This window comes from Paroedura picta, chromosome 3, assembly GCF_049243985.1.
Source record: "Paroedura picta isolate Pp20150507F chromosome 3, Ppicta_v3.0, whole genome shotgun sequence".
Classification (NCBI taxonomy): Eukaryota; Metazoa; Chordata; class Lepidosauria; order Squamata; family Gekkonidae; genus Paroedura; species Paroedura picta.
Window position 1 is genome coordinate 164,373,567 of NC_135371.1, and position 27,237 is coordinate 164,400,803.

At 51.2% G+C, this 27,237-nt stretch overlaps 1 protein-coding gene across 1 annotated transcript in view; it reads right to left on the reverse strand.

Annotated features, from left to right (window-relative positions):
• Window positions 1–25,714, reverse strand: part of NXPH4 (neurexophilin 4) — a 131,437-nt gene extending 105,723 nt beyond the window's left edge. The window contains exon 1 of the mRNA XM_077329216.1: window positions 25,362–25,714. Coding sequence (XP_077185331.1) covers window positions 25,362–25,415 — 54 coding nt within the window. The 5' untranslated portion in view covers window positions 25,416–25,714. The remainder of the gene's footprint in view (window positions 1–25,361) is intronic.
• Window positions 25,715–27,237: the final 1,523 nt, after the last annotated feature.

Sequence of the window (27,237 nt, forward strand, 5' to 3'; positions counted from 1 at the left end):
AGGTATTAGGGTTGGACACTTCGGCATCTGAAGTGGCCGTTCGCGCCCGAAGCAGCCAGCAACGCAGCGCGGGGGGGGGGGAAGGGAGGTGTGGGTGCCTCCCCTCCCTCCCCCCGCGCCACAGGCTGTTTCGGGCGCGAACGGCCGCTTCAGATGCCGAAGCGCCCAACCCTACTAGGTATTGAGCAGCAGCGTCTTGGGGGTGGGTGGGTGGGGGCGCTTACTGAGGTCCTTATGAACCAGATTGGCAATGTACGTGTGTGTGGTCTCACTAAGAGGAATACAGCCATAGTGGAGGGCCCAAATAACCGCTTAAAGATTCTCATTGGCTGCTAATGCTTTCTACAGCTAGACACCATCACCGTAATGCTCCTGGCTCTGGCTCCTGGCTCTGTCAAGTAGGGGAAAAGTTCTTGTTTAAAGTGGCGCTGAAATAAATTACACCCTCTGAGAGGGACAGAGGCAGGACTTTACCATTAGGCTTAACTAATTGCAGGAGAGCCAGCAGGGCGTAGGAGTTAACAGCAGCGGTCTCCAATCTGGAGTGGCGTTTGATTCCCCACCCTACCTCCACATACAGCCAGCCTGGTGACTTCGGTCTAGTCGCAATTCTCAGAGCTTTGGCCATCCCCCCTTCCGCACAGGGTGTCTCTCATAGGGAGAGGAAGGCGATTGTAAGCCACTTTGAGACTCCTTTGGGTAGTGCAAAGCGGGGTATAAAACCTGACTCCTCTTCCACTCTTTTTCAGGTGGAAACGATCTAGTGAAGTTGGTCCTCCCCTTTACAGCGAGTCTCCATAGCATTGAATGACTAGGAGCATCTCTGAAGAATTATGGCAGAAGCCACAGACCTAGCTGATACATGTGTGGACTTCCCCTCGCTAATGCCTTGCTTTGAGAGATTAATCACTACTGACTGCATAAGCTTAGCCAGAGATTTGGACTCTTCGGGTAGCTTGTCTAAATACTGGGAAAGACTCTCCCAGAGGAAGGATCGGGATCTTCCCATAATTGCTTCGCAATTTCCTATACTTTGTGGAAATTAAGTGCAGATGTAGGATTTTCATTCTGAAGAGTCCATTCGGCAGATAACTACTGCTGACCTGGACATATGAATGTCTTCTGGGATTGATGAAGACAGTGGGGAGTGTGTAGAAAAGAATTCACAGGAATCCTGCTTTACTCGGTACAAATTCTCTGTCTTGCAAGGTGTGGCTTCAGTGGAGACTGATTTTTGCCATATTGGAACCAAGGGGTCGGATAAGCCCTCCAAGATAGGAAATATCAGTATAACAGGGGTCTCAGTATATCAGTATATACAGATGGCTCAAAATCCTGTCTTTCAGATGGTTGTCTAACGTAGCAACATCAGTATCAAGGCCTTCTGTCATTTTTAACATCAGTTCCCTGTAAAGACAGAGATCATTACTGGGAGATACTGGAGTTGGATGACCTACCATGTCATCAAGCAACAGGTCCAAAACACGGTCAGAACTGTATAACAAGTTCCATTTCTTGGTATGGAGACCAGAATGGAACCATCACAGAATGGCTCTCTACATATCTTCACTCTACTGGAGTCATGATTCTCTAACATCTGGGGGTGACATTCTGCCTGCTGACTTTAAAAAGATGGGGCCATATAATACGAGAGCTATGGTGAGCCTGCCAATTGTCATGACAAAGGGGCCCCATGCCCAATGGTAGAGGTTATCTTTCCAGAATTCCAGTCTGGTCTTTTCTGATTCCTTTGTGAATTCCTCTACAAGCAATCCATTTTCTTTCTTTTTTTTGGGGGGGGGGGGAGTGCAAGACAGTTTTTGTCCGTAAATAATTTTTTTATTGTACGCATATCTACCAATTTTGCCCACTGCACAGTATATTTCTGTCTGTACAACCTTGGGATCGCTAATAGCCGCATTAACAACATGTTCGGACATGACATTAATGGAAGTCGCCAAATTACCTCTGGATATTACGATCTTCTGTTTATTACCCATTAAAAACTATGCAATGCTGTGTTGCCACAGTAAAAAAGAACCCACTTACAGGAGGCTCGATCCTTGCAGAATCGCCGTGCTGTCGTTCACGTTAAATACAGCGCACCGCTGACAAAAACTCATCTTGTTTTGGCAGCTGGATGGTGTTAACATTGGAAAAACTCGTCTCAGTCCACCAGGGAACACCCCTTGCACAGAAAGCTCTGAAGCAGAGCCCTTCGCAGGAGAACACAAATATACCTGTGCCCATTTCACTAGGATTCACAAGATTCATTGCTTAGTGAGCTGGAGTCATTTGAGCGCATTTCCACGCATATGCTGAGCATCCAACAAGATGTTGCAAGAACAGCCGTTTGACCATTCCATTTCACATCAGTCTCAAAAAAAGGAGAAAAGGGGCAGTCTTCCAGGAAGGGCTAACAATTGTTTGGATCCAGGCTATGGGTTGGATTCGCTCAGGCCAAACACTGATCTGGGGCCAAGGGACCAAGCCCTATGAAGATAGGTTGAGGGACCTGGGAATGTTCAGCCTGGAGAAAAGGAGGTTGAGAGGGGACATGATAGCCCTCTTTAAGTATTTGAAAGGTTGTCACTTGGAGGAGGGCAGGATGCTGTTTCTGTTGGCTGCAGAGGAGAGGACACGCAGTAATGGGTTTAAACTACAAGTACAACGATATAGGCTAGATATCAGGAAAAGGTTTTTCACAGTCAGAGTAGTTCAGCAGTGAAATAGGCTGCCTAAGGAGGTGGTGAGCTCCCCCTCACTGGCAGTCTTCAAGCAAAGGTTGGATGCACACTTTTCTTGGATGCTTTAGGATGCTTTGGGCTGATCCTGCGTTGAGCAGGGGGCTGGACTAGATGGCCTGTGTGGCCCCTTCCAACTCTATGATTCTATGACTCAGTGGACCAGAATGATATGGCTTCTTGCCGAAAAGGATCCTTCTCCTTTGAGGTCAGGAGGACATCCTGCATTCCTGCCTGACACACGCTGAATCCCACGGATTTCCTCAAAACATTGCTGCTGGAAGACAGGGGGCTCTCAGGAACTACTCGAGAGGCAAATCAGGGGTCTGCAGCAGGAACAAGGAATTGCTGGAAATTACCCCCAAAAATTGAGTCTGAATTCAACCCATAATTTAGGAAGAGGAATCCTGGCTTAGCAGTGGTACACCCTCTTTGGATGCAAAGGATTCAAGTCGGCTTGTGCACCAGGGGCCTGATTTGGCCCAATTTGGCTTCAGCGCCCATTAAAGTCAATGGCGCCATTGACCTTAATGGGAATTCCAGCGTTTCCGCCTTTCACAGGGCCTGGGGGGTGGGAGTTTCAGTTACAGCCTCCAACCTTTCAGGGTAGCTCCTGAAGGCTCTCCCCTGACCCCCCCTCCAGATTTCACAATGATTGGACCATGGAGTCCACTTCCAGGGGTTCCAAAAGAGGGTGCCCCCATCTCTCTATTCTATTCAATGGAGAGTCTGTCCCATTGGATAGAATGGAGCAGATTGGGGCACCCTCTTTCAGAACCCCTGGAACTGGACCCCATGGTCCAATCGTTGTGAAATTTGGAGGGGGGTCAAGGGAGAGCCTTCCGGAGCTACCCTGAAAGTTTGGAGGCTGTAACTGAACCCCCCCCCCAAGGCCTGGGAAAGTTGGAAACGCCAGAATTCCCATTAAAGTCAAGGCCGCCATTAACGGGTGCCGAACCCAAATTGGGCTAGATTGGGCCCTTGGTGCACAAGCCAAGATTCAAGGTTCAATCCCCAACATTTCCAGTTTCAAGGGTGTCAGCCAACTGCTGTTGAGAATGACCTCTCTCTTCCTGAGCCCCAAGGCAGCCACCGCAGATACAGTCTTTCTGAGCTAGATGGACCAGTGGCCCAACTCAATATAACACGGCTTCATATGTTCCGTTATTTTCTACACCAGCAGCATGCCCCGGGGACCTCGCCACTCCTGCACTGCAAGAACCAGCCCATCTCGCCTCAGATCCGGAAGCACAGAAGTTCATTCTTCAGCTCAGTCATCGATTCTTAAACTCCAATTTTGACTTCTGGGTTGCTTCGGTAAATAATATGACCTGGACCACAAAGTACTTCAGAGGTCCTGAATGTGCATTTGGAAGGTATCAGTAAAAAAACTCATAAAAACTTGCAAGTAACCAATTAATATGATAGAACAAATGCCCAGCTCTATTCCCACATCTCTACCTTGGCAGGAATCTCTCTATCTGGATGAAGTACGTGGAGATAGGTTGAGGGACTTGGGAATGTTCAGCCTGGAAAAAAGGAGGTTGAGAGGGGACATGATAGCCCTCTAAGTATTTGAAAGGTTGTCACTTGGAGGAGGGCAGGATGCTGTTTCTGTTGGCTGCAGAGGAGAGGACACGCAGTAATGGGTTTAAACTTCAAGTACAACGATATAGGCTAGATATCAGGAAAACATTTTTCAGTCAGAGTAGTTCAGCAGTGGAATAGGCTGCTTAAGGAGGTGGTGAGCTCCCCCGCACTGGCAGTCTTCAAGCAAAGGTTGGATACACACTTTTCTTGGATGCTTTAGGATGCTTAGGGCTGATCCTGCGTTGAGCAGGGGGTTGGACTAGATGGCCTGTATGGCCCCTTCCAACTCTATGATTCTATGAGATAAGAGACTAATTCCACACCAACGTAGGCTGGTCTGAAACACGGTGAAACTCCAAATAAGAGCTCAGAGAAGTGTCTCAAAAGAAGGGTGAATGCAAAGGAAGAAGTTCACAAGGCTAGGGAGTAGGGATGCTAGTCTCCAGGTAGGACCTGCGGATCCCCTTAACTACAGGTCACGCTGCTTTGAGGGGTGGACTCCATAGCATTATACAGCTTTGAGGTCCCTCCTCATCTCAAAGCCCACCCACCTGGCTTCATCCCCAATGGCTCCAGATATTTCCCAGGCAACCCTACTGGAGAGAGCCAGCTTGGTGTAGTGGTTAAGAGCGGCGTCCACTTACCTGGAGAAGCAGGGCTTGATTCCCCACTCCTCCTCCACATGCAGCCAGCTGGGTGATCTTGGGCCACTCCCCGTCCCGTTCTTGCAGATCAGTTCTGTCAGAGCTCTCTCAACCCCACCTACCTAACAGGGTGTCCGTTGTGAGGAGAGGCAGGGAAGGCAATTGTAAGGCACTCTGAGGCTTCTTCAGGCAGTGAAAAGTGGGGTATAAAACCAGCTCATCTTTGTCTAATGAGGACTATCACAGCCCCACATACACAAGGGGGAAGCCTAATGGACCGATATCAAAGGGAGAGAATCAATCTCTGTTGTTGTCAGGTGCAAAGTCGTGTCCGACCCATTGCGACCCCATGGACAATGATCCTCCAGGCCTTCCTGTCCTCTACCATTCCCCGGAGTCCATTTAAGTTTGCACCTACTGCTTCAGTGACTCCATCCAGCCACCTCATTCTCTGTCGTCCCCTTCTTCTTTTGCCCTCGATCGCTCCCAGCATTAGGCTCTTCTCCAGGGAGTCCTTCCTTCTCACGAGGTGGCCAAAGTGTTTGAGATTCATCTCTGCTGTACAGGAGGCCATTTTCTGCCATAGCTGGATGTGACACGAGTGGCTATTTCTTATGGCCTCCCCCCCTTTACCAACAGCCCTTCCCCATTACGGACAGCCCTGATGGTGTTTTTGAAGGAGCAGATATCCCAAACGGCTGGATTCTGCAGTTGCAAAGTATCCTTCCTCTAAGACAGGGGTAGTCAACCTGTGGTCCTCCAGATGTTCATGGACTACAATTCCCACGAGCCCCTGCCAGCGTTTGCTGGCAGGGGCTCGTGGGAATTGTAGTCCATGAACATCTGGAGGACCACAGGTTGACTACCCCTGCTCTAAGAAACTTAGGTTGATCGACCCATTCAGGGGGGCCACACAGCCGGACCTATTTAGCTTGAGGAATAATCGCCATTCTGTGTTTCTAGACCATTTCTCTTGGACATCAAATCCCTGGAAAACCAAGAGGACCAGAGGGTCTTCTGTCCACAACTCACAACAGGAATGGTGGGCCTCAAGTTGGCCCTGGTGGGGAACGGTCAAAATGTTCCACCCCAGCCAGCTTTCAGAAGGCCTGAGGCTGTGCTGAGTTAAAAGTGTGGCTAAGGTGGTAGAATGGACCCTACCATTCCTACTCCGCTGCCCCAACATTAATAATACCCCGCCAGAGGTAAACTAGCACGGCAAGGTGGACGGCCAGAAGCCCTTCCCTGATGTGCTCCTTGTTCATTTGCAGGGAAGCTGTAAAACGTGGTTCTCACCTCCAGCCACCTGAAGTAGCTACACAGCACAGACCATACCACTGAAATTCTCCTCAGAGATGTCAGATTTACAGCCGCTGTCCCTGACAGAGAACAGAATATTAAACCTCTCTGATAGATAGCGCATTGCTTTCTCTCTTGATCTGGAGAGGGAACCAAGCGACAAATTGCTCTAATTGAGACACATGCACCTCTTTGAGCGGCAGGAGGGGATGGGAGGGAGGGATAAAGCCTTCAAGGTGGCTCTCTGCCATGGGATCCAAATTCCCACCTCCACTGCCTTTCTCCCTTTACTCTTCCACCCAGGTGTACAGATGCCGCAGCACCTGAACAGAACAGGTGGGTCTACGCTATGGATTTATCTCTTGATAAACTGCGAAATATTATGCTAATTACCCTGTGCATTAACTATGTACAGTTCAGGGGTTTGAGGTGCTTAAGCATGCAGGTATGTGAACAAGTAGAGAATAAAATCACACTGGGATGTTTTACCCACGTGATGTTCCTTAAAGATTCCTGGGGGGTTGCAGTACAGCACAGATGCAAGAATTCTCCACTAAAGACTCTTTGCAGAATTACAGTTCTCCGGAAGGAAAGGCTGTTAAGCCAGTTTCAATCTGGAATGCAGATGTGGCTTATTTATTATTCATTTTTGTTCATTATTAAATTTATATCCCGCCACTCCCAGTAAACCGGCTTGTAACAGTCAATAAAACCCCATAGCAATAAAATCCCATTAAAATCCCAATAAAACATTCCAAACATTACTTAAGAATACATGGCGGTAAAAATCCTCTTCTGGAGAAAGATCTTTCCAAATAGTGCTCCTTGTAGACCAGCCGTTCTCAACTTTTTTATGGTTGAGAAACCCCTGAAACATTCTGCAGGCTTCGAGAAACCCCAGAAGTGGCGCAATCGTGCAGAATATGGTTGGGAAGCAGAGCTGTGAACACGCCCTCCTGAGGCCCCTCCCTTTCCCACCCTCCCCAGGCCCATCATTGGCCATCGGGAGAGGTCGACATGACCATATATGGACTTATCACCCAAGACATGTTTCACAAATTAAAAATATATATATCAAAAGTAATTAACTTCCATCCATTCGGGAAACCCTTCCAGGTCTGCCAAGAAACCCCAGGGTTTCATGAAACCCTGGATGTGAAACCCTGTTGTAGACGCCAGCATGGCTCCTTTTGGGGTCTTCTTCACCCATCCTAGCTTAGAGAAGCAGACAAAAGAGAGGATCCGTCCTTTGCTTTCAGAGAAATCTTGGGAGAAGCAGCAAGGGAACAGCAGGTAAACAGGCCCCACATCGAGAATTACCAATCCAGGAATTTTGTCTGGACTATGACCAGGTGATGTCCAAAGGTGGTTTGAAATGAACCTTCTGAAGTTTTCCTGATTTTGAGTAACAGCCAATATTGGGATCTATGTTTCTTTTAAGACCCCCTCCTCCTGCATCCTTTGCAAATATCCTATCTGCTCTGAGACACACACACACACACACACTGTGATTCCTATGGGAACTCGGACCTTATGGAACAAGCATTAATTCAACAGTTGCACACGTGGTAAGACCCTTCCCTTGACAAATCGAACTTTCCCACTCGTTAGCATTCCAGATCCTGCCCCAATTCAGAAGCACTTCAACAAGGTAGTTTCGTAAGAATGACCTCGTTAAGCTCCAAATTCTGCCCTTACCCCCTACCCCTACCCCTCCCCGACACTTATCCAGATAGGCTTTTAAAAACCCAGTCTGTTCCGCGTACGTGTGTGTATATCTATGTGTGTGTACACATATATGTGTGTGTGAGTGTGTGGCAGATGTTCTTCTCCTCATCAGGGGACTGAAAGAAATTAAAAAGTATTTGTCCGCTGCGGGTGCTGATGGTATGAGCTCAGCTGCCTGCGACGGACACCACGGTCGGGATTGGAGCGGAAGAGACGGCAGGGCTGCCATGGGACGGTCCCCTCCCCCTACAAAGCCCCTCAAGAGCTGAAGCAGCAGCTTTTATAGCATCCCCACAACAGGCCCTGGGAGGAGAAAGGGGGAAATTAATTCCAATTCTAGAGCGGGCCTTGGCGGCTCTTAATAGCCAAGACTGCAGTCCCGGTGCTCATTTGCCGAATGGCTTTTCGCCCGGCGATCCGGGGGTTGATTATTTCTTTAGCATCAATCCAGCCGGGCGCGGAGAAAAGTTTTCATCTTCGCAGGGCCATTTAGCCTCGGTGGCAGAGGAGGAATGCTGAACAGGGGAAGCGGTTCGGGGAGGGGATGCGGGAGGGGCTTTTCGATCACCTCCAAGGGAAAGAGACCACGAGTCATTTGTTCCCGGGGTCTTGCGCTGATGCCGGTGACCTTTAAAAACCCATGTCGCCAGCACACTACGGTTTGCTAAGGAGGGATAATGTTTTGCCTCAAATGTTCTGTTCATTCATAACAGGTTAGCGTGACAGGAACAATACGAGCTCAGAGACCATAAAACTGACCCCCACTGAGCAGCTAGACCGGACCCTCAACAATGGGCCCTATGCAATCCGGACTATGAGCCAGACTATAAACAGAGAGCAAGGGTAATGCCCTTTTTTCTGGAATACATGAGGTGGAGTCACCAAAGGAGTAGTAAAGCTGTGTGGGAGGGAGCAAAAGGAAGGTAAAGGGTGCAGCTGGTGATGTCACTTCCGGTGCCATGTCACATCCGGGGGAGGGGGGGGGAGCAGGGAGGCGTGGCCAGCTGACTTCAATTCCGTGGGTCCTCGAAGTCTGAAATTTTATTTCAGAGTCTCCTCCACGGTCAAGAGGTTGAAAAAGGGTGTATCCGTTTCATTTAACGTCTGGAAAGATTTCCCGAGCTATTATTCCTCCCAGTTAAAGCAGACATTAATGACATGAACTGCCAACATGGAGCTTGGCCGCCACAAGTCCAAAAAACAGTATGAGTGTTTTATGGCACGCTTGGAATTCCTGTAGGCCCTGTTGACAAGCCTTCCCTCCCACTGTCTCACTATGATACAGAGTATAATTATAAAAACCTCAAAATTGTTCAGGAGGCCATAAAAAGAACAGGGATTTTTTTTTTGCACCGATTCAATTTTTTTCCTAATTTCTGTAGCTCAGTGTTGCCGTGGGTACGCAAGTCAGGGGCCTCAGCTATGGCCCCCAGAGTGTGCAACTCCCTGCCCCACGAGGCCCCTTCAGGAATCATAGAGTTGGAAGGGGCCAAACAGGCCATCTAGTCCAAACCCCTGCTCAACACAGGATCAGCCTAAAGCATGCAGGAGAAGTATCTGCCCAGCCACTGCTTAGAATCATAGAACCATAGAGTTAGAAGGGGCCATACAGGCCATCTAGTCCAACCCCCTGCTCAACACAGGATCAGCCCAAAGCATCCAGGAGAAGTCTCTGTCCAGCTGCTGCTTAGAATCATAGAATCATAGAGTTGGAAGGGGCCACACAGGCCATCTAGTCCCACCCCCTGCTCAACGCAGGACCAGCCCAAAGCATCCTAAAGCAGGCCTTATTTCTGGCCTTCTGGAAAGTCATAAACAATATTTTACTCTGGAAGACGTCTGGAATGGGGAATTCTTAACTCCCTGAAGCTGTTTTATGTATCCCCGAGGACTGGAAAGTAAGTCAGGCTCCTAGATTTCTGGGCTGGCTCCAAGGGTCAAAGAAAATTCGGCAAGTCCAGTTAGTACCCAGCTTCACATGGCTTCGTCTAGCTGAATATCCACACAGCAGGTAACCAATTGTCCCGGAAGACCAACCAGGGAGTGATGATGATGATGTTATCGGTTCAGTCGTGTCCGACCGACGGAAATTCTATAGGAAAGTCTTCACTATGCGCCCCTGTCTCTGACTGCTTCTTTTAGTTGGTTCATGGTCATCCCTGTGACGGCTTTGATCGTGTCGAGCCAGCGGATTCTTTGGAGACCACGTTTCCTTTTGCCGCTGACCACGCCGAGCATTAATGATTTTTCTAGCGAGTTTGATTGCATGAAGTGTCCAAAGTAAGTGAGCTTTAGCCATAATAGCCTCCCTTCTAATGACATAGTTGGTTTGCTCCTCTCTAAAACTGTCTTGTTGGTAACTTTGGCTGTCTCACTGGCAGTCTTCAAGCAAAGGTTGGATGCACACTTTTCTTGGATGCTTTAGGATGCTTTGGGCTGATCCTGCGTTGAGCAGGGGGTTGGACTAGATGGCCTGTATGGCCCCTTCCAACTCTATGGTTCTATGATTCCATGGTATTCGCAGCATTCATCTCCAACACCAGAATTCGAAAGCATCTCTTCTCCTCCTGTCTTCCTTCTTCAGGGTCCAGATTGAACATCCATAGCTTGTTATGGGGAAGACCATGGCATATATGCTTAATATATGGGATGTACATGCGTGGGGAGAGGGGTATAGCGGATCTACAGAAGGGATCCTCAGTCCCTGCATGGGCAGATGATTTTAAATTATCACAAAGCAAATGGGGGGGGGGGAGAGAGAGAAACTATAGAGGTTATCAGAGGCCCTGCCGTCCCTACTATGCATGAAACGGGGAGGGGCATCTCAATCCATATCCGCTTGCCCATACTTCTGGAAAAGATTGTAGCAGCATTGTACACTCCCACCATGGTACACTCTGGCCTCCCCCTACCCCGGACATCCTTGGTACCTGTCAATCTCTTCCTACACTGCCTGATAACCTGGCTCTCACCGTGCCCCCCTGTCCTGACCACCAGACTCTCTGTTTATCCTCATTCTTTCTCACAATGCTTTCAAATATAATCAAACTGCGAAGAAGAAAGAGAGAGAGAGAGAGAGAGAGAGAGAAATGGCAAAGGAAGAATATTTCTTTCTTATTAAAAAGCAAGTGGCATTTGTCAGGAGAAGGTGGATTTTGCCCCAGTCCAGCCCTAGCTTTCTAGCCGTCCGTTGCCATTCGAGATGGATGGTCCCGTGTCCTGTGATATGCGCAGCGCTCGTCTCGGGGTGGCAGCCGGGGTCCTGTGCCGGCTTATTGAATCGCTCGCAGCCAAAGGTTTAAAGGCTGCAGCGGGCGGGGGGGGAGGAGGGGGGAGTGTTATTAAAAGGGAGGGAAATGAGTCATATTGGAAAGCTTCAATCTGAATTACAGTGTGTTTGTTCGGCAATATATTAGCTCTGGAGATGGCATGGAAAGAGACCCCGCCGCTGGGTCTCTTGGAGACAGCTTTTCAATCACGCGTAGCCCCCCCTCCCCCCATCCTGTCCCCCGCCCCACATCATCAGCACCTTGGCGAGCAGCGGAAGAAGGTGCAAGAATCCAGGCAGCGAGCAGTGGCTTGGGAAAGTAATTGAATTCAGGTTAAGAGCCCTTTGGAATAATTATTTAGACGTATCGTTCACCCCCTATGCTCAGCCCTGTTGTATACTCTGCCCACAAGCACGCTGGGTGGAAAATTTAGTACCCAAGGAAACAGAATTCTGCAATCTGAATGCATTATGCAAATGAGATCAACTTTGCCTATCTGGTCACATCTGCATAATTTATTCCATTCCCTGTTTTCCCAGGAGGGCGGTGCACAGAGCCAGGCAGAACTCAAAGCTCTGATCTGTGCAAAGGCTTTTTCAAGCCCAGCTTTGGAGGATTTTTCTTGGGGGGGGGCAGGCGTTGGCCACATATTTTCAGCCCTAAGGCTGAACCTAAAACCCACCAAAGAGCCGAGATTTCTCAGAATGCCAAATTCTGCAGATGCATCATTCCGTACTTGACTACACCTGTAGTTCTAGACCAGCCACAATATCCAGGCTATCCACAAACATGCCAAGTTAAACCACTATAATTCCAGATTTTACAAAGGAGGTGTTTTGAGAGCTGTGTTTCCTGCTGTTCTAGGGTTTCTCACATTGGCGCAGGCTTTCCCAACTAAGGTTTTGCGAAATCCTGGGGTTCCTTGATCGCCCTGGAAGGGCTTCCCAAATCAGTGGGAATTAAATTCTTATATATTTTTAAAATGTGTTAAACATTAAATGTGTGATACGACCATATACGGCCACGTTTCCCACCTCTCAAAATGGCCAGTGATGGCTCTGGAAGGGTGGGAAGGGGAGGGGTCCCGGATGGGCGTGTCCACAGCTCTGCTTCCCAACCACATTCTGCATGATCGCATCACTTCTGAGATCTCTCGAAGCCCGAACAATGTGTCAGGGGTTTATCAACGGTAAAAAAGTACAGAAAGGCTGCATTAGCATAAGGGAGCTTAAAAGCAGCTCTCTCAAACATTTCAGTTCTGCATTAACAGGATGTGAATATAATGAACGCAATGAAAGTTGGGATTCTTCTCATTAACTCAGGAGAAAAACACCATATAAAAGACAGCAAGTTCTGCGAGGCCACAAGGAGAGCCCCACAGAACCCCCCAGGCTATATCTGGACCTCTGATGCGTACCTCCTCTGGCCCTTGGAGACGTGAACCTAGTCCTTACTCCAGGGTCAAAGTCTTCCATGAGAACAAGTCTGAGGCCAAACGGTCATCCAAGGGGCATTCTGGTTATCTTAAAATAATTGCTTTTTCCAACCTTACCGATGTAGACAGACAACCGCCAACCAGAAAGGGGGGCGTGGCTTCAGCAGCAGAGAATCTGCTTGGCATGCTGAAGGTTCAGTCTAGGGTTGCGAGCCTCCAGGCACTGGCTGGAGATCTCTGTTACAACTGAGCTCCAGACAACCATGATCGGTTCACCGGGAGTAAATAGCTGCTTTGGAAGATTCTACAGCATTATACCCCACTGATGTCCCTCTCCTTTTCAAACCTCACCCTCCTCAGGCTGTAACTCCAGGTACTTTCCAACCCAACCGAGAGCTGCTAACCCAGGTTCAATCCCCAGCATTCCCTGCAAAAAGGACATGAATATCCTGGGGGCCCAGGAAATTTGTGGGCCACCTAATTACTTCCAATAGCAAAGAAATCTGAACTGAAAGACCCTGGGTGAGGCACAATCTTAAGCGAGAGGTGAAGGTAGTTTTTGTTTATCCACAGAGGCTTAGAGAGACCAAGCTTGCATTCCTGCTCTGAAACTATAAACACACTGGTGGACAGCGCAGGCAGATTAAAACAACAAAAAGTAGCATGTGCACTGCAGGGTCTCACGAAGGCAAAAGTGGGTGATGGTCAGAATATTTCAGGCAAGTTCAAATCCCTGCTCTGCCATGATCATAGAATCATAGAGTTGGAAGGGACCTCCTGGGTCATCTAGTCCAACCCCCTGCACTATGCAGGACACTCACAACCCTATCGCTCATCCACTGTAATCTGCCACCCCCTTGAGGCTCCACAGAATCAGCCTCTCCGTCAGATGGCTCTCCAGCTTCTGTTTAAAAATCTCCAAAAATGGAGAACCCACCACCTCCTGAGGAAGCCTGTTCCACTGAGAAACCGCTGTCAGGAACTTCTTCCGGATGTTTAGACAGAATTTCTTTGAATTCATTTCATCCCATTGGATCTGGTCCGTCCCTCCAGTAGATGGTAGCTGGCTGGATGACTGATTTGATTTATTCAATTTGTTACCTGCCACTCTCAGTAAAAGAAATATAAGCCCCGGATAATGGAACGAGCTGGGGTGGTGAGAAAGTTGACAGCTAGCCACGCCGATGATAGTGCCAGCGTGGCATCATATCCTCCTAGGGGGAGCCCTGTCTGATCTTGGGCCCATCACACACTCTGAGCCTAACCTACCTCACAGGGTTGTTGTGAGGATAAAACAGAGGAGAATGACTGACTGGGGAATAAACAAACTCAGTAAATAAACAAACACACTGTCAATGGGGCAGACGGCACATTCCCTTTGTTCCTCACACCTCACATTCAGGAAAAGAAGACAGGGCCGCTGTTTATAAACAATTAGTATTTTGAAGGGTTGTCAACAGGTCCAGGAAAAGGGCCATTTTTTTCAAAAAAGCTTGATAGTATGTTATTCACCAGATGATTTTCTTTAGCTTCATGCCTTGAAAAATTTTGTAACTGCCCATTTACATACTTTTAAGACTCCATTAAAAGGACAGGGCGTTTTTCTCCAAGGCCGCTGGCAACCTTAAAAGTGCGATCCTACACAGTTACAGCTTTCCAACCTCACTGACTTTAACAGACTTCAGAAAAGAGTAACTCTGCTTAGAATTGCACAATGAAGGATATTACATATTCGGTCCACCCCGCGTGAGATGAATTAAGTTATCAGTATAGAGAAGCAACGCTGGAGACCATTAAATGTATTTATTTATTTATGGGAAGGGACAAGAAAACAGGCACAGCAGTCAGGGGAAATGGGAAGAATTTAAAAAGGGAAAGAGAAGAACTGTCTTTAAAATTTTAACACACATCTCAACTCTCACGGGGGCTAGAAGCTTGGGGTAGGAGAGGGGTGTGTTAAAATACGCGTAACATTAAAAAAAAATGTGAGAATCAGATTTTCACATAAGGTGTATGTGGAAACATCATGCTCCCAAACCTCACGAGAGCTCGCAAGAGTTCCTCCTCACTCTCGTTTCCCCTTCCGCAGTCACTTCCGCTGCACAGCCTCACTGTGTGTGCACCATAAGATGTTTTCACATTAAATATATATATACAAGGAGTAAAAAACTGAAACTCTCCAGAATTCACATTCTGAGGGGAAACCAGCATTCTGTCCCTCTTCTAAAACTGCAAAAAAGTTCCTGAGCGAAAAGCGGGAAGCAGACCCGGACAGAGACTGGGAAGAATGGAAAACAAGAGCTCCCCCAACTGGATGGACAGGGCACACACAGGACCGAAGCACAAGGGCGGGAAGAAAGGGAATCCAGACTAGCAAACGCTTTTCAATTAGGCAGTGGATTGCCAGTCTATCCGCCAGACTCTCGCTGATCAAAGGAATGGGTGTGGGGAAGCTGTCTGGGTCACGGACCTTCGGATTCCAAACATGACCTTCAAGCCGTTTGCAAGGCTATCTCCAAGGCACGTTGACTGAGCCTTTCGAGAAGGAAAGGCAGATAATTAGGACAAAACGGATGCGGAACATAGGGATGGGAACCAGGGATCTAGGGCTCCGTCTGCAAATACAGAACGGAATAGGAACAGAAAACACTGCCACACTCCTTATGTGGGTGGGGGAAACGACACAGCCCTTACACAGGCACGTACACGCGAGCAACGAAACGTGGTGTCAGGGTTAGAATATCAGATTAGGATCGGGGAAACTCATATTCAAAACGTGGAAGCTTGCGGGGTGACCTTGCTCCTGTCAATCTCTTTCAGCGTAGACTACCTTGCAGTGTTGTTGTTGTGAGGATGGAAATGGCGGGAAAGAGAACAATGTGGGGTTTTATTCTGTAAACCCGCCGCAAGATGGTGCGCCGATAGCGGTGGGTAACAAATACAATTTTAATAATAATAATAATAACAACAACAACAATAACAATAATGTAAGTCACTCTGGGGCCACACTGAGGAGAAATATGGGATATACACACCTAAAAAAATAAGAATTATGAATTGTTTACAGAAAGTCTGAAGATGTGTTCGAGTTTTGTTTTGGCTTTTACAACAACCCTGAAGAGTTGCACATTAGTAGCTCCATTTTACAGACGGAAGGAAAAGTGAAATCGAGACAGTGACCTGGCTGAGCCCACGGCCAAGCCAGGTTTCCACGGGCCTCCTGGTTCTGGGTCCATCTCAAAAGGTTCGGAATGACCTTGGGACCTTCATGGATGAGAAGAACGAGTCCTCTCAGAATCGCTCCACGAGACCTGCTTCACACAACCCAGGACAACCCTGAAAACTCCACAAGGACTGCATCCGTGAGGTAGCCGATACCTGCCACAAGCCATTCCCATGCCGGAGACTACAAGGACAAAGCCAAAAGCCAACCTCCAGGCCATGGAGCGAAGTTAGGGAACCCCACAATGGCTTTCCTTGCCTGTCATGACACAGTCAGCCTCTCTGCAGGGCGGGCATTGCACCGGGAGCAGAACTCAGCCACAGAATTCGGGCTCTCGACTTCTCCCTCGGGAGGACGCCTGAAGAAGGAAGCCCTGCGAGCTTTTGGGCCCGGCTGCTGTAGCCGTTCGCCAACCCTGTTCCCGTTTTCTTTCCCGTGCAAGCAAGAGCTGGGTTCGTACGCTGTTTTTTTCCTGTCAAGCCACGAGCACAATACGGGTGAGTCAGGCAACGAGCGCTAACAAAAGGGACGGGCACGTGAGGGGAGAGAAGGGGAAAAAAACACGTCAAAGACGACACACAGCCCGGCTAATTAAATGCTGCCGAGAGCAGTCTCCGCTCATCCATTTAGTTACGAAACTTGTTATCTCAAAGACTAACAGAATCTGCGACTCTCGTGAGTCACGGCTCACTTCTGGAGTGACTCCTGGACGCTCCCTCCCTGCCACAACCTTTGTGAGTCTTTTAAGGTGCGCCTGGGCTCTCGCACTTTGCTACAGCTGCCGACGGACTCACAGGGCTACCTGCCTTGTCGTCCCAACTTTCTGTTCCAGGGATGCTCAAGGGGGTAGCCTGCCTTGGGTCCCCCGTTTGGGGGAGAGAGGCGGGATAGAACAGAAGTGAAATTAAATAAAATCCAGATGGCTCCTTCCCTCCTTGGATCTCCCCTCCCTTATGGGCATGCACACATCACACACGCGCACAGGTAGATAACATTACCTGGGCCTCGGAGGACCAATAGCAGCACTTCCTATAAAACGGATCCGAGGAAGGAAGAATTCCAGAGCCCCTTTACTCCCACTGTCATGCTGCAGCCTAAACAGCCCACCTTAGCTGGAGTTTGTGGCCACGTTTGGTATCAGGATGGGAGGCTGCCACAAAAGACCAAGGTTGCTTTGCGCAGGTCGGCAACGGCAAACTATCCCTTGCCCTGAAAACTCCACGAAGGATTGCTGTAAGTCAGTTTTGACAGCAGTTGATTACTATTATTATTAATAATTAATAATAATAATGCTGTGGTGGTGGGAGAAGCAGCCTATTAAAAATACCCCCATCCTAAAGACACTGGAGCCCTGCCCTCTACTGCTCCTGGTCACTTTAGTGCCTCAGTTCATTCCCCCTCCAGCTACAGCTGAGGCCTAGTTCACCTTTTTTGGTGAAACAGGCCTCAGGTCTGCATCTCCAGACGCCAGCGTGATCGCCCTAAGCCCCTCTACGGCACAGGAAGAGAGTGGGAGAAACCAGGAAGGGGTTAAAGTCAAAGATGAGGAGGGGAAGAGGGGGGAATAATTATTTTATCCGCGCACACACACGCACACAGAGAATGAGGCTATGGCAGCTGTTTAAATGCAGGAACATCTGGCAGCTGCCTGACCCTGCGTAGCAGCCCGGCCAGACGGGGCTCCAGGCACCCATCAGCTACTTTAAGTGGCTATTGGAAGTAATAAATGGAAAAGGAAAACGGAGCCAGTCCTTTCCCCAGGACAGGGCAACGGGGAGCTCGGCGAGGCATGCGGCCCAGCCGAAGGACAGCCGGCATCACCGGGGGATGAAGACACTGCCTTTGTCCTTGGGTCAGGGAGATGACGGCACTGTTGGTTCGGGGAAGCTGCTTTAGAGGACAAACGGGCCTTGTGGGAAGGCCTCTCCGGCACACGGAAGAGTTGGCTCAATGTTCGTATCGGGGAAAGTCGTGCAGAAAAGGGCTTCCTACCGAAACGAGCGGTACGCACAATCCTCGGGAATGAGTAACTGTTTTGGTCTGAAGTAGCACGATAGAGCCACAGTCCAGTAGCACCTTTAAGACCAACAGAGATTTATTCAGGGCGTGAGCTTTCGAGGGCAAGCACTGTTCCTGGATGCATTTTTGTTGGCCTTCAAGGTGCTACTGGACTCTGATTTTATAGGGGTAACTCCTGACAGTCCTGGGTCTGCCAAACCCTTTGGCGCCTTTCCAACAAACATTCTTCTTGAGCCACCTTTTGAACTCGCCCCCCTCCCGCCCCCAGCGATGTCCAGGCAAACGAATTCACACGGACTGCAGAGGAAAGGGTAATCTCGGACACAGTCATGCAAGAATAGACCCCAGTTGTGTGTCCCGTCCCCCCCCCCCCCACAATGTGGCTTGCTGGAAACACCAACTACACCCGTCTGGGTTGGATGCAGCTTTGAGACCCCATTGCATTAGAAGCTATTTGGCAAAAGGCAAGGGAGGGACCCCGCTGGGACTCCACTACAGTATAAAGCAGCCGTGACCAGCTCTGCTCCGCTCCTTAGCATGTGGCAGAGGTAAGGGGAGGCAGCAGGAAGCATCGGTGGGAGCCAGTGGGTGGGAGGGGGTGTCCCTCGAGAGCTCATACGCGGAAAGTCTCGCTTGTCTTCCGGGTGTTAGGGCGTCTAGCTGTTCTGGCTGAGGATCGTCACGGCTGCCCTCTGGTCCCACCCTGCAGTTAGACCATTCAGAGTCATCCATCTCTACACCTCTCCTGTCCAACACGGCCAGGCTGTCTCCTAGGCAAGCCTCCTTGACATCACGGCTGGGTTTAGATTTTGAGGACAAATGGCAAAGTCGCTTGGCTCTTAGGGGCAAGCTTCAGCGGATTTATCGTCCAGAGGCTTTTTTCTGTTATAAAGTTCATTTCAGCCTGCCCTTAACAAAAGGAAGAGTATCCTAGTCTTCAGTGGGGGGGGGACTGCCCCCTCCAAGAAAAATGAATGAATGAATGAATGAATGAATGAACGCACGAACGAGACCACACCCAGTTGTACATCATAAGGACCATATTGTTGGTCCCAGTTGGGATTAGCTGAGTTGCTGTGGGAGAGTGAATTGTTGACTTGGACCGCCATCTTTAACTGTATTTAAGGGTATTTATTGTATTTGTAAATGTTTTAATATTTAATGGTTTTTTTATGGATTATCTTGTTTTTATGGTTTGATGCTGTAAGCTGTATCGAGGTGACATTTGTCCTGGAAGGCGGGATACAAATAAAAAAATAAATAAATGATTGATTGAATGAATGATTTTTATATGAATGAATGAATGAATGAATGAATGAATGAATGAATGAATGAATTTTATTTGTAGCCCACCCCATCCTGTCAGCTGGGGGCAGATGACAACATTCCAAAACGCCGATACGTCCGAAACCAACAGTAAAAAATAAAACAACAATCCTTCATTAAAAAACCGCCTCCTAATATTGTTTCCTTAAGGGGTCTGTCGGCGTCTGTGCTGGTGGATGTTCCAAGTGGGCAGGCCAGCGTTTTGTGATGACAGAGGTAGGCTACCCCTGGTTTAGGTTCTTTTATATCCTCTAGCCCCACTGTGACTCAAATGCGCCTCCTCATCAATGCCTTATTCATGCATCTCTCCCTCCTTCCACCTCACGGAAGGCCTGACAAAACAAATTCAAGACTGCCCAGACTCTCTCTCCCTCTTACAGTAACAGAGGAGGCCTTGAATGCAAGCTTGCATCCACTCGGCCCTTGTCCTGTGGTGTTGAAGGGGGGGGGGGTGTTTGGTCTTAGCTCTCAGAAGCAACCTCTCCTCTCTGCGATCTGCCAGCATCAGCAGCACCGGAGATCCACAGAAACGCACACAAAGTCAAGGGACAGTATCCCACAGGGCTGCATTGTGCTCAAACAAGGGGGGGGGAGATATGCTGGTTTTTAAGAAGCATCGTTTTTAGGATAAGAGCCTCAACACTGGCTGAAATAGGGCTTTCCAAAATGCACGCAGGGGCAGCGTGCCGCTCGCTGAGAGGCAAAACGACAGGGGGAGCGTTACGTTTCTCTGCCCCCCCCTCCCCGCAGACCATCCAAGACCACCGTGGTAAAGAGGAGGTTGGAGAAGAAGGACTGCAGGTCCCATCCAGCCAGACTCTGTAAGCCTCCGGGTTCAAAAAGCTACACCAGACAGCCAAATCTTTAAAGGACCACCCTTCTAAAAAGGGGCTTCGTTGGGCTTTTGAAAAGTTTCAATAGAACAAATGCTCCGGGAGAAGGTCTGTCAAGGTTGAAGAAGGGGAAAAGGAAGCCAAGAAGGCAGCGCCTGCCATGTGCCAAAACAGCAGCATCTTTGCAGAGAGAGGATGGACATCTGCTAGGTGCCAACGGCCTTGCAGGACATCGTGAAGGGCGGCTGGGGTGGACAGAGAACCAAAGAGCCATAAAGCAATGGAGCTGCGTGAAGTCTTAGCAATGGAACTGGGGAGGGAATTTTGGGGTGGGGGTGTCCACATAAGCATTACGGGTTCTTTCCCATGCCATGTGCACCCTCCCTGAGCTGAGCAACGCTGGCCTTATTGTAGGCAGAACACTTTTAAGTTCTCCCATCTTCAATTACCCCTTTCCCAATTCACACCCAACGTTCTTTTTTCCACTTTCCTCAATTTAACAAGCGGGAATAAAACAATTCTATACAGAACAAGGAATCTGAAACATCTAAATCAGGGGTAGTCAAACTGCGGCCCTCCAGATGTCCATGGACTACAATTCCCAGGAGCCCCTGCCAGCATTTGCTGGCAGGGGCTCCTGGGAATTGTAGTCCATGGACATTTGGAGGGCCGCAGTTTGACTACCCCTGATCTAAATTATAGAGGAGTCAGACTATGCAAACCTGGCTGGGGTTTTCTAACTGCCTGGGCTTTTGTAGTGGGCGACAGGATCTGAAACTTTCAGCAGGGAAATATGGCACAGAGCAATAGACTCAGGGCTTGGGACTGAGAAACCCAGAGTCATCTTTCCACTCGGCCGTGACGTTCACTGGGCAGCCGTGGCCGAGGTATCGTGCCTCAGCCTAACTCACTGGGGTACTGTGAAGCTAAACTGGAGTGAGATAGGATTGCAACGAAGAAACACCTGCACTATGAAGAGAGGTGAAGCGTGTCCCTGACTAATGGAAAATTCATTCCCTGTTTGCTGTTAAGGGTTTACCAGACAACGTTCATCGTCCTTTGAAAACACTGAGGACTAGAAAGCTGCTCTCTTGTTTTTGGGGAAAGGAAGATGCTTTTGCTGTCGGAGCAGCTGCAAGCTGTAGTAGTGCTCACTCCACTGCATTCCGGATGCCGCAGCGTGATTGTGACCTCAACAGCTCAGAGCTTATCTACTGGAGAGCTGACACCCGAGTACCCCCTATCTTCGGAGACCGCCAGAAGAACTTGGGGGTGGGGCCAGGGGAAAGAGCAGTGCACATTCCTGTGGGCTGGGGCATCAACCCATTCCTTCCTCCAAAGAAGGGAGTGGTGGGGTTCAGTGGGGCTATTTGTAGCAGGTTTACCGAATCCCACTGTCTGCAAACACGGATCTACAAGCAACCGGATCTACGAGCAACCGGATCCATCCACACGGCAGGGGAGACCTCCGGAAACATTTAGATAAATCTGAAGTTTACGGGATGAGGCCACGCCGCCAGAAGGCCACCGCAAGGGCAAACACACTGCAGATTGAGGCTGGAAGCCACAGGGACGCATCGTTTCAGAGTAGCTCTGTCGAACAGGAGACCCGAACCAGGCAATGGACGAGAGCCAAGGGCTTGGTCATGGCCAGGAACGGAAAGTGCCGCGGTTAAGGGCTTTTCCACCTGTACCCCCTTCTTTAACTTTGCCGGTTGCGAACCTTAATAGATACATGTGTAACGAGGGATACCTGAAAGGGGGCATTTCCCACCCAGGTCTGGGGCTTTTTCAGTCCAGCCACAGGAGACCCACTTTGAAAAGGAAACCGGGAGCTAACTTCCACTGTCTGTTCTTCCTGTTAACGCAGAGCTCCGAACACCGGTAGTCAAACCTTCTTTCCCACCCGCACGCTTCATCCCTTTGATCCTGCCGGTTCTCCCTGCGCCGGTGACAAAAATCACTCCTTATCTGATTAAAACAAAGGATCCCCCCCCCATCTTAAGAGCGATGCTCCCAGGCTGCTGTGGAGGCTGGGGGTGGCCTCTGAAGAATTCCTCCCCCCCCCCTTCCATCTCGCTACAGAGAAGACAGCCGGGTTAGATCTAACCTTGCCTAGACTGAGTGACAGAGGAGCCGGGAGAAGGGAGGAGGGGTGGGTTTTGGGGGAGGGGGGTGCATCTCGTCTTTGGCATTCACGAAAACTGTTGAAAAGTAAAAATTGATTGTCATGAAATCCAATTCTTGCTGGCCTGGCACTTAATGAGCCATCCCTTCTTTTTCTAGCCTGCAACATTACAATGCCGTAAAAAGAAAAATAAGACACAGGGAGGGGGAGAGGGAAGGGGGGGGGAAATGTAAAAGAATTGAGCCAAAGCTCTTAACTCCCTCTTTGCGAACACTAAAAATCACAACTCCAGCTACCTGGGAAGGAATTATTTTATACACAGGCACACACCCCGGCGTCTCCAGCCGACAGAGGAGGATCAAAAATTTATGATCCTCACCGAAAAGCTGCCGTTTGCCAAGCCTTGTCTAAGGAGAAACTGTTCGAAAAGTTCCAAATCGTCGGGGCCACTCAGAAACCGGGTTTTACTTGAAAACAGAAAGGAGCACATGGGGGGAAATGCAGGAAAACATGCAAAGCCTGGGAGGGGAGGTGCAGAGAAAGATCTGAGCAGCCAGCCCTCTGCAATTATGTAATAACACCTTGCTTTAAGTGCTTCTCTACTTATCTTAAACTGGGTAGATTAAGAAAGGGCACGCCTTCCAGCCACAGGGCTAATGGGCCAAGGAGACCTCTGTTTTGAGCCAATGAGGATGCATCAGACCCCCCAATGAGGATGCATCCTCAACCTAGGGGGACATAAATGCATAAATGCAGGGGGAATCCTTGCCACAGAGGGCCTTGCTGGAAGAGGGGGGGGGGGCAGCAGGTTTACAAGTGGAGAAACCTGCTGAGGACTGCAGTGTCCATAGGCACTCAAGTGACAGCCAACGTACGGCAGCCCCATAGGGCGTTCAAGGCAAAAGACGAACCGAGGTCGTTTGTCACTGCTTGCTTCGGACTCTCTCGGTGGCCTCTCATCCAAGAGTAATTAACACGTGGAAGTCACTGCTGCAGGAAGCTGTGGCAGCTCCAGGCCAGAGAGCTTCAAGGGGGATTGAATAAACACATGGAGCAGAGGTCCATCAGAGACTATTAGCCACAAGGTCTAGATGGGACACTATATGTCTGGGGCAGTGATGCTCTGTGTTCTTGGGGGGCAAGAGTGGGAGGGTTTCCAGAGCTCGGGCCCTGCTGGTGGGACCTTGGCCTGATCCAACGTGGTGTCTCTTACGTTCTTAAAGTTTCTGGTGGACCTCCTGATAGCACTTGGGTCTTGGTCACTGTGTGACACAGTGCTGGATTGGACGGGCCATTGACCTGATCCAACATGGCTTTCCTGATGTTCTTAAAGCCCCTGGTGAAGCACCTGGGTTTTGGCCACTGTGTGACACAGCATGTTGGACTGGATTGGCCATTGGCCTGATCCAACAGGGCTTCTCTTATGCTCTTAATTACCCTGGTGGGCCTCCTGATGGCCCCTGGTTCTTGGCCACTGTGTGACACAGAGTGTTGGACTGGATGGACCATTGGCCTGATCCAACATGGTGTCTCTTATGTTCTTAAAGCTACTGGTGGACCTCCTGACCAGGCTAGCCTAGGCCGTCCACCATCTGTTACCCTCTTTCAGAAATATCCACAGTGGGGGAAATTGAGCATTTCAGTCAAGTATCTTAGACAGAGGGCCTTGCTGGAAGAGGGGGGGGGGCTAGTCAAGGTCAGAGGTAGGCCAAGTTTTATCAGGGCTTGGTGGACCCAGGGGAATAGCCCACCTCAGTCCCCTCAGCACCCCTCCCTTCCCCAAGAAGAGGACAAAGGGCCTACAGGGCCCTGTGCCTTGACCTGACACATCAGGGAGGGTCTGCTGTGCTTCAAGGCAAGCGCCGGTTTGCACTGGCGACAACAACCGCAAAGGCAGACCAAAAGTCGGAGCTTCCCCCGCTCAATTCTGAACCGTCCCAAAGACCAAACTAATCAGGGCTATTAGCATCTCAAAGGAAGAGCCGGGGATGAATGGCAGCAGGGAACACCTCATGCCCCACTCAGAAGCAGCAGAGCGCTGGGAGAGGAGTCTTGGCGGGGCCGTTCTTTAGGAGGCGGTGAAGTGGAAATCAAACTAATATAATGGGATCCTGCAGGAAGGGCTGGCTAAGACGATCTGCCTGCAGGCACCCCCCCCCCCATGGTAGCAAATCTTGTGTGGCATTCATGTGCCTGGCTTTTGTGAAGGGATGCCACACATGCACACCGGCGGGTCTCGCTCCCTGTCATCCCGGTCCCTTGCTTGCACGCATTATGTACGCCCGGGAATGCTGGCGCACCATTCCCACGTGCAGATGTGGCATGCCACTACTGTCCCAACCCCGAGGGGTGTGTGTGTGTGTGGGGGGGGGTCTGACCGCACAGCGGGAGGCGGGGAGGGCGGCCCCTCTGAAACACGGACCCCCGTTGCGAGCGATCCTGCTCTTAACACGCGGGGGCAGCAAACCGTCCTCGGGGCGAACGTGGGAGCGCGCAGAAAGACCCGCGTCGCTCCGGGTCCCGGCTCGGCTTTTCCCTCCCCCTTTGTGGGTCCGCGGCCACCGCGCGTCCTGACCAGGAGTCACACCGCGCCGCTCCCGCCCGCGTCTGCGAGACGATCCGAATTGGCAGCGGGGCTCGGCTCGCATGATTCACGGCTCGCGAGCCGCCTTCCGCCGAGCCGCCAGACGGGTGGCCGCCTCGGCAAGGGTGCGGGGGAGGTGTGGCGGCGCTCGCCAGATCCCCCCCCCCAATCCCTCCCCGGTTGATCACTGGCTTTGGGGGCTGGCAAGGAACTTGCCGCGCGCAAGATCGTCTCCAAAACGCCACCGTCCCCCTCCCCACCTCCCTCCCCCCGGCCCGCCAGCGGCGACCCTCCCCCGCCGCCCTAACTTAGGAGACCAGCGTCGAGCCTCGGCGGTCGGCGATCCATCAACGCGCCCGCCGGAGCGGAGCCCAACTTGGGGAGCGTCTCCAGCGCAAGCCCTCCGCCCCGAGCGTGCCCCGGCGCCTCCCGTCCCTTTGGATCGGGCGCAATTCTGCAGGCTGCCCAAATCCGATCCCAGCGCCCCCAAGTTTGCTTCCGTGGCCCCCTCGCCCAGCCTCGCCTCGCCGGCGCCTTACCTTGTGCAAGAGCCACTGGCCGAGGGCGAGGCGGACCCAGCTGAGGACGTTCATGTTGCAAGGCGAGGCGCTTCCACCAGCATCGAAAGCACGGAGGGAAAGGAAGGGAAGGGAAGGGGGGAGAAGGGGGGGGAGCGCCCAGATCGCCCCCCCAAGACAAAATCCTCGAGCAAGGCAGGCAGGCAGGCAGGCGAAAAGCGGAGCCGGCGGCAGGTCCCCCGAGCAGCAATCCGAGACGCGCCGGGGAGGGTTATGGGGGGGGGGGGGGGACGGAAGGCAAGGCAAGGCAAGGCAGGGCGAGGAAGAAAGTTGAGTCGCTGCACACTTGCTCGCCGGGGAAGGAGGGAGGCGGGGGTGGCGCGCAGCCGGGCGCGCCTCGCAGGAGCCCTGCCCAAAACACCGGGGGGGGGGGGCGATGTGGCTCCCCAATTCCCTAGTTCGCCAATCCCCGCCTGCCCTCCGCCGAGGGGAGGGGGCGCGGCGATCCTCGCCCAACCGGGAGGGGGAATGGATCGGGGGGGGGGGGGCAGGATCCTCACGAGTTTCTTGCAGGATTAAACCGGGGGGGGGGGGGGGAGAGCTCCAGGAACTGGGGAGGGGGCGGCCGCGGTTCTGGCCGCCTTTGCTGGGCGGGGGCTGCACGGAGGCGCCCTTCCGTACAGACACGCCGTCCTTTGCACGCGCGTAAACCCGACGGGCCCCATAGGTCTCCCGGGGACGCGCGAGGTTGCAGGCTGCAGCGGGTGGGGATTACTATTCCGCCGCCCGCTTCCAGTTCGAGTCCCGGGCTGCTTTTCCAAGCCCGGGACCCCTCTTCGCACTCGGCTCCCGCGTCTGGAAATCCGATCTCAGCAGCGCCCTTGGAATTTGCGCAGCTCTTGGGGCGTCTGAGAAACGAAAGCTAGTCGAAGCGTCGCCCAGGGCGTGCAAAGCGGCAGGCAAGGAAGCGGTGCCTTGGAGCATGTGCAGAGAGCCATTCTCCCGCCATTGAGAGTCACCCCCCCCACCCACACACCCCATTGGAGATTTGCTGGAGGAGCTTCCCTAGCAGAGGTTGGGGCTCTCAACTTCTCAAGCAGCCTAAACGAGTTAGGGTTGCCCGGCCCCTCCTGGCCTCTAGCAGGGGATTGGGGGGGAGGGGGCAGGATCGCCAGACCAAGGTTGGGAAACTGCTGTAGATTTGGGGATGGGGCCTGGGGAGGACAAGGACTTCAGTGGGGGCACAATGCCCTCCCAAGCAGCCATGTCCTCCAGAGCAGGGGTAGTCAACCTGTGGTCCTCCAGATGTCCATGGACTACAATTCCCATGAGCCCCTGCCAGCGTGCTGGCAGGGGCTCATGGGAATTGTAGTCCATGGACATCTGGAGGACCACAGGTTGACTACCCCTGCTCCAGAGGAACAGATCTCTGTAGCCTGGAGATGAGCTGCCTAGTCCTGACACTGGCCCGTCCAACGCCAAACAGAGCACTAGGAATCCCCTCTGCCACTACCAAATCAAGCGTCCCACAAAGATGCTGCATGATCCCCTATATCCCGCCCCCAAACGACCAAGGGTGGAATTGATCCATGGCCCACCGTGTATCTCCTCCCGTTCCTCCCCCAAGCTGGCCTGTTGGGTCTGCGGAGAGGGGCCTTAGAGATTCCCAGCTGATTTACTGCTTCACGGGCAGGCAGGGATTCTTTCCTTTCCGCAAAAAAAGACATCTCCGGGTGTTGTTTTCGTCTCCCCTCCCCTCCAGGGCTGCCAGCGAGCAGCAGAGGAAGCCGCAGGGAGGGAGACAGAACCGCCTAGGGAGGGAAGGAGGACCGTATACAGGCGGCTGCTGCTTGGCATCTGGTGCGTGCCCTTTAACTGGCCACCTGGCCCATTTGCA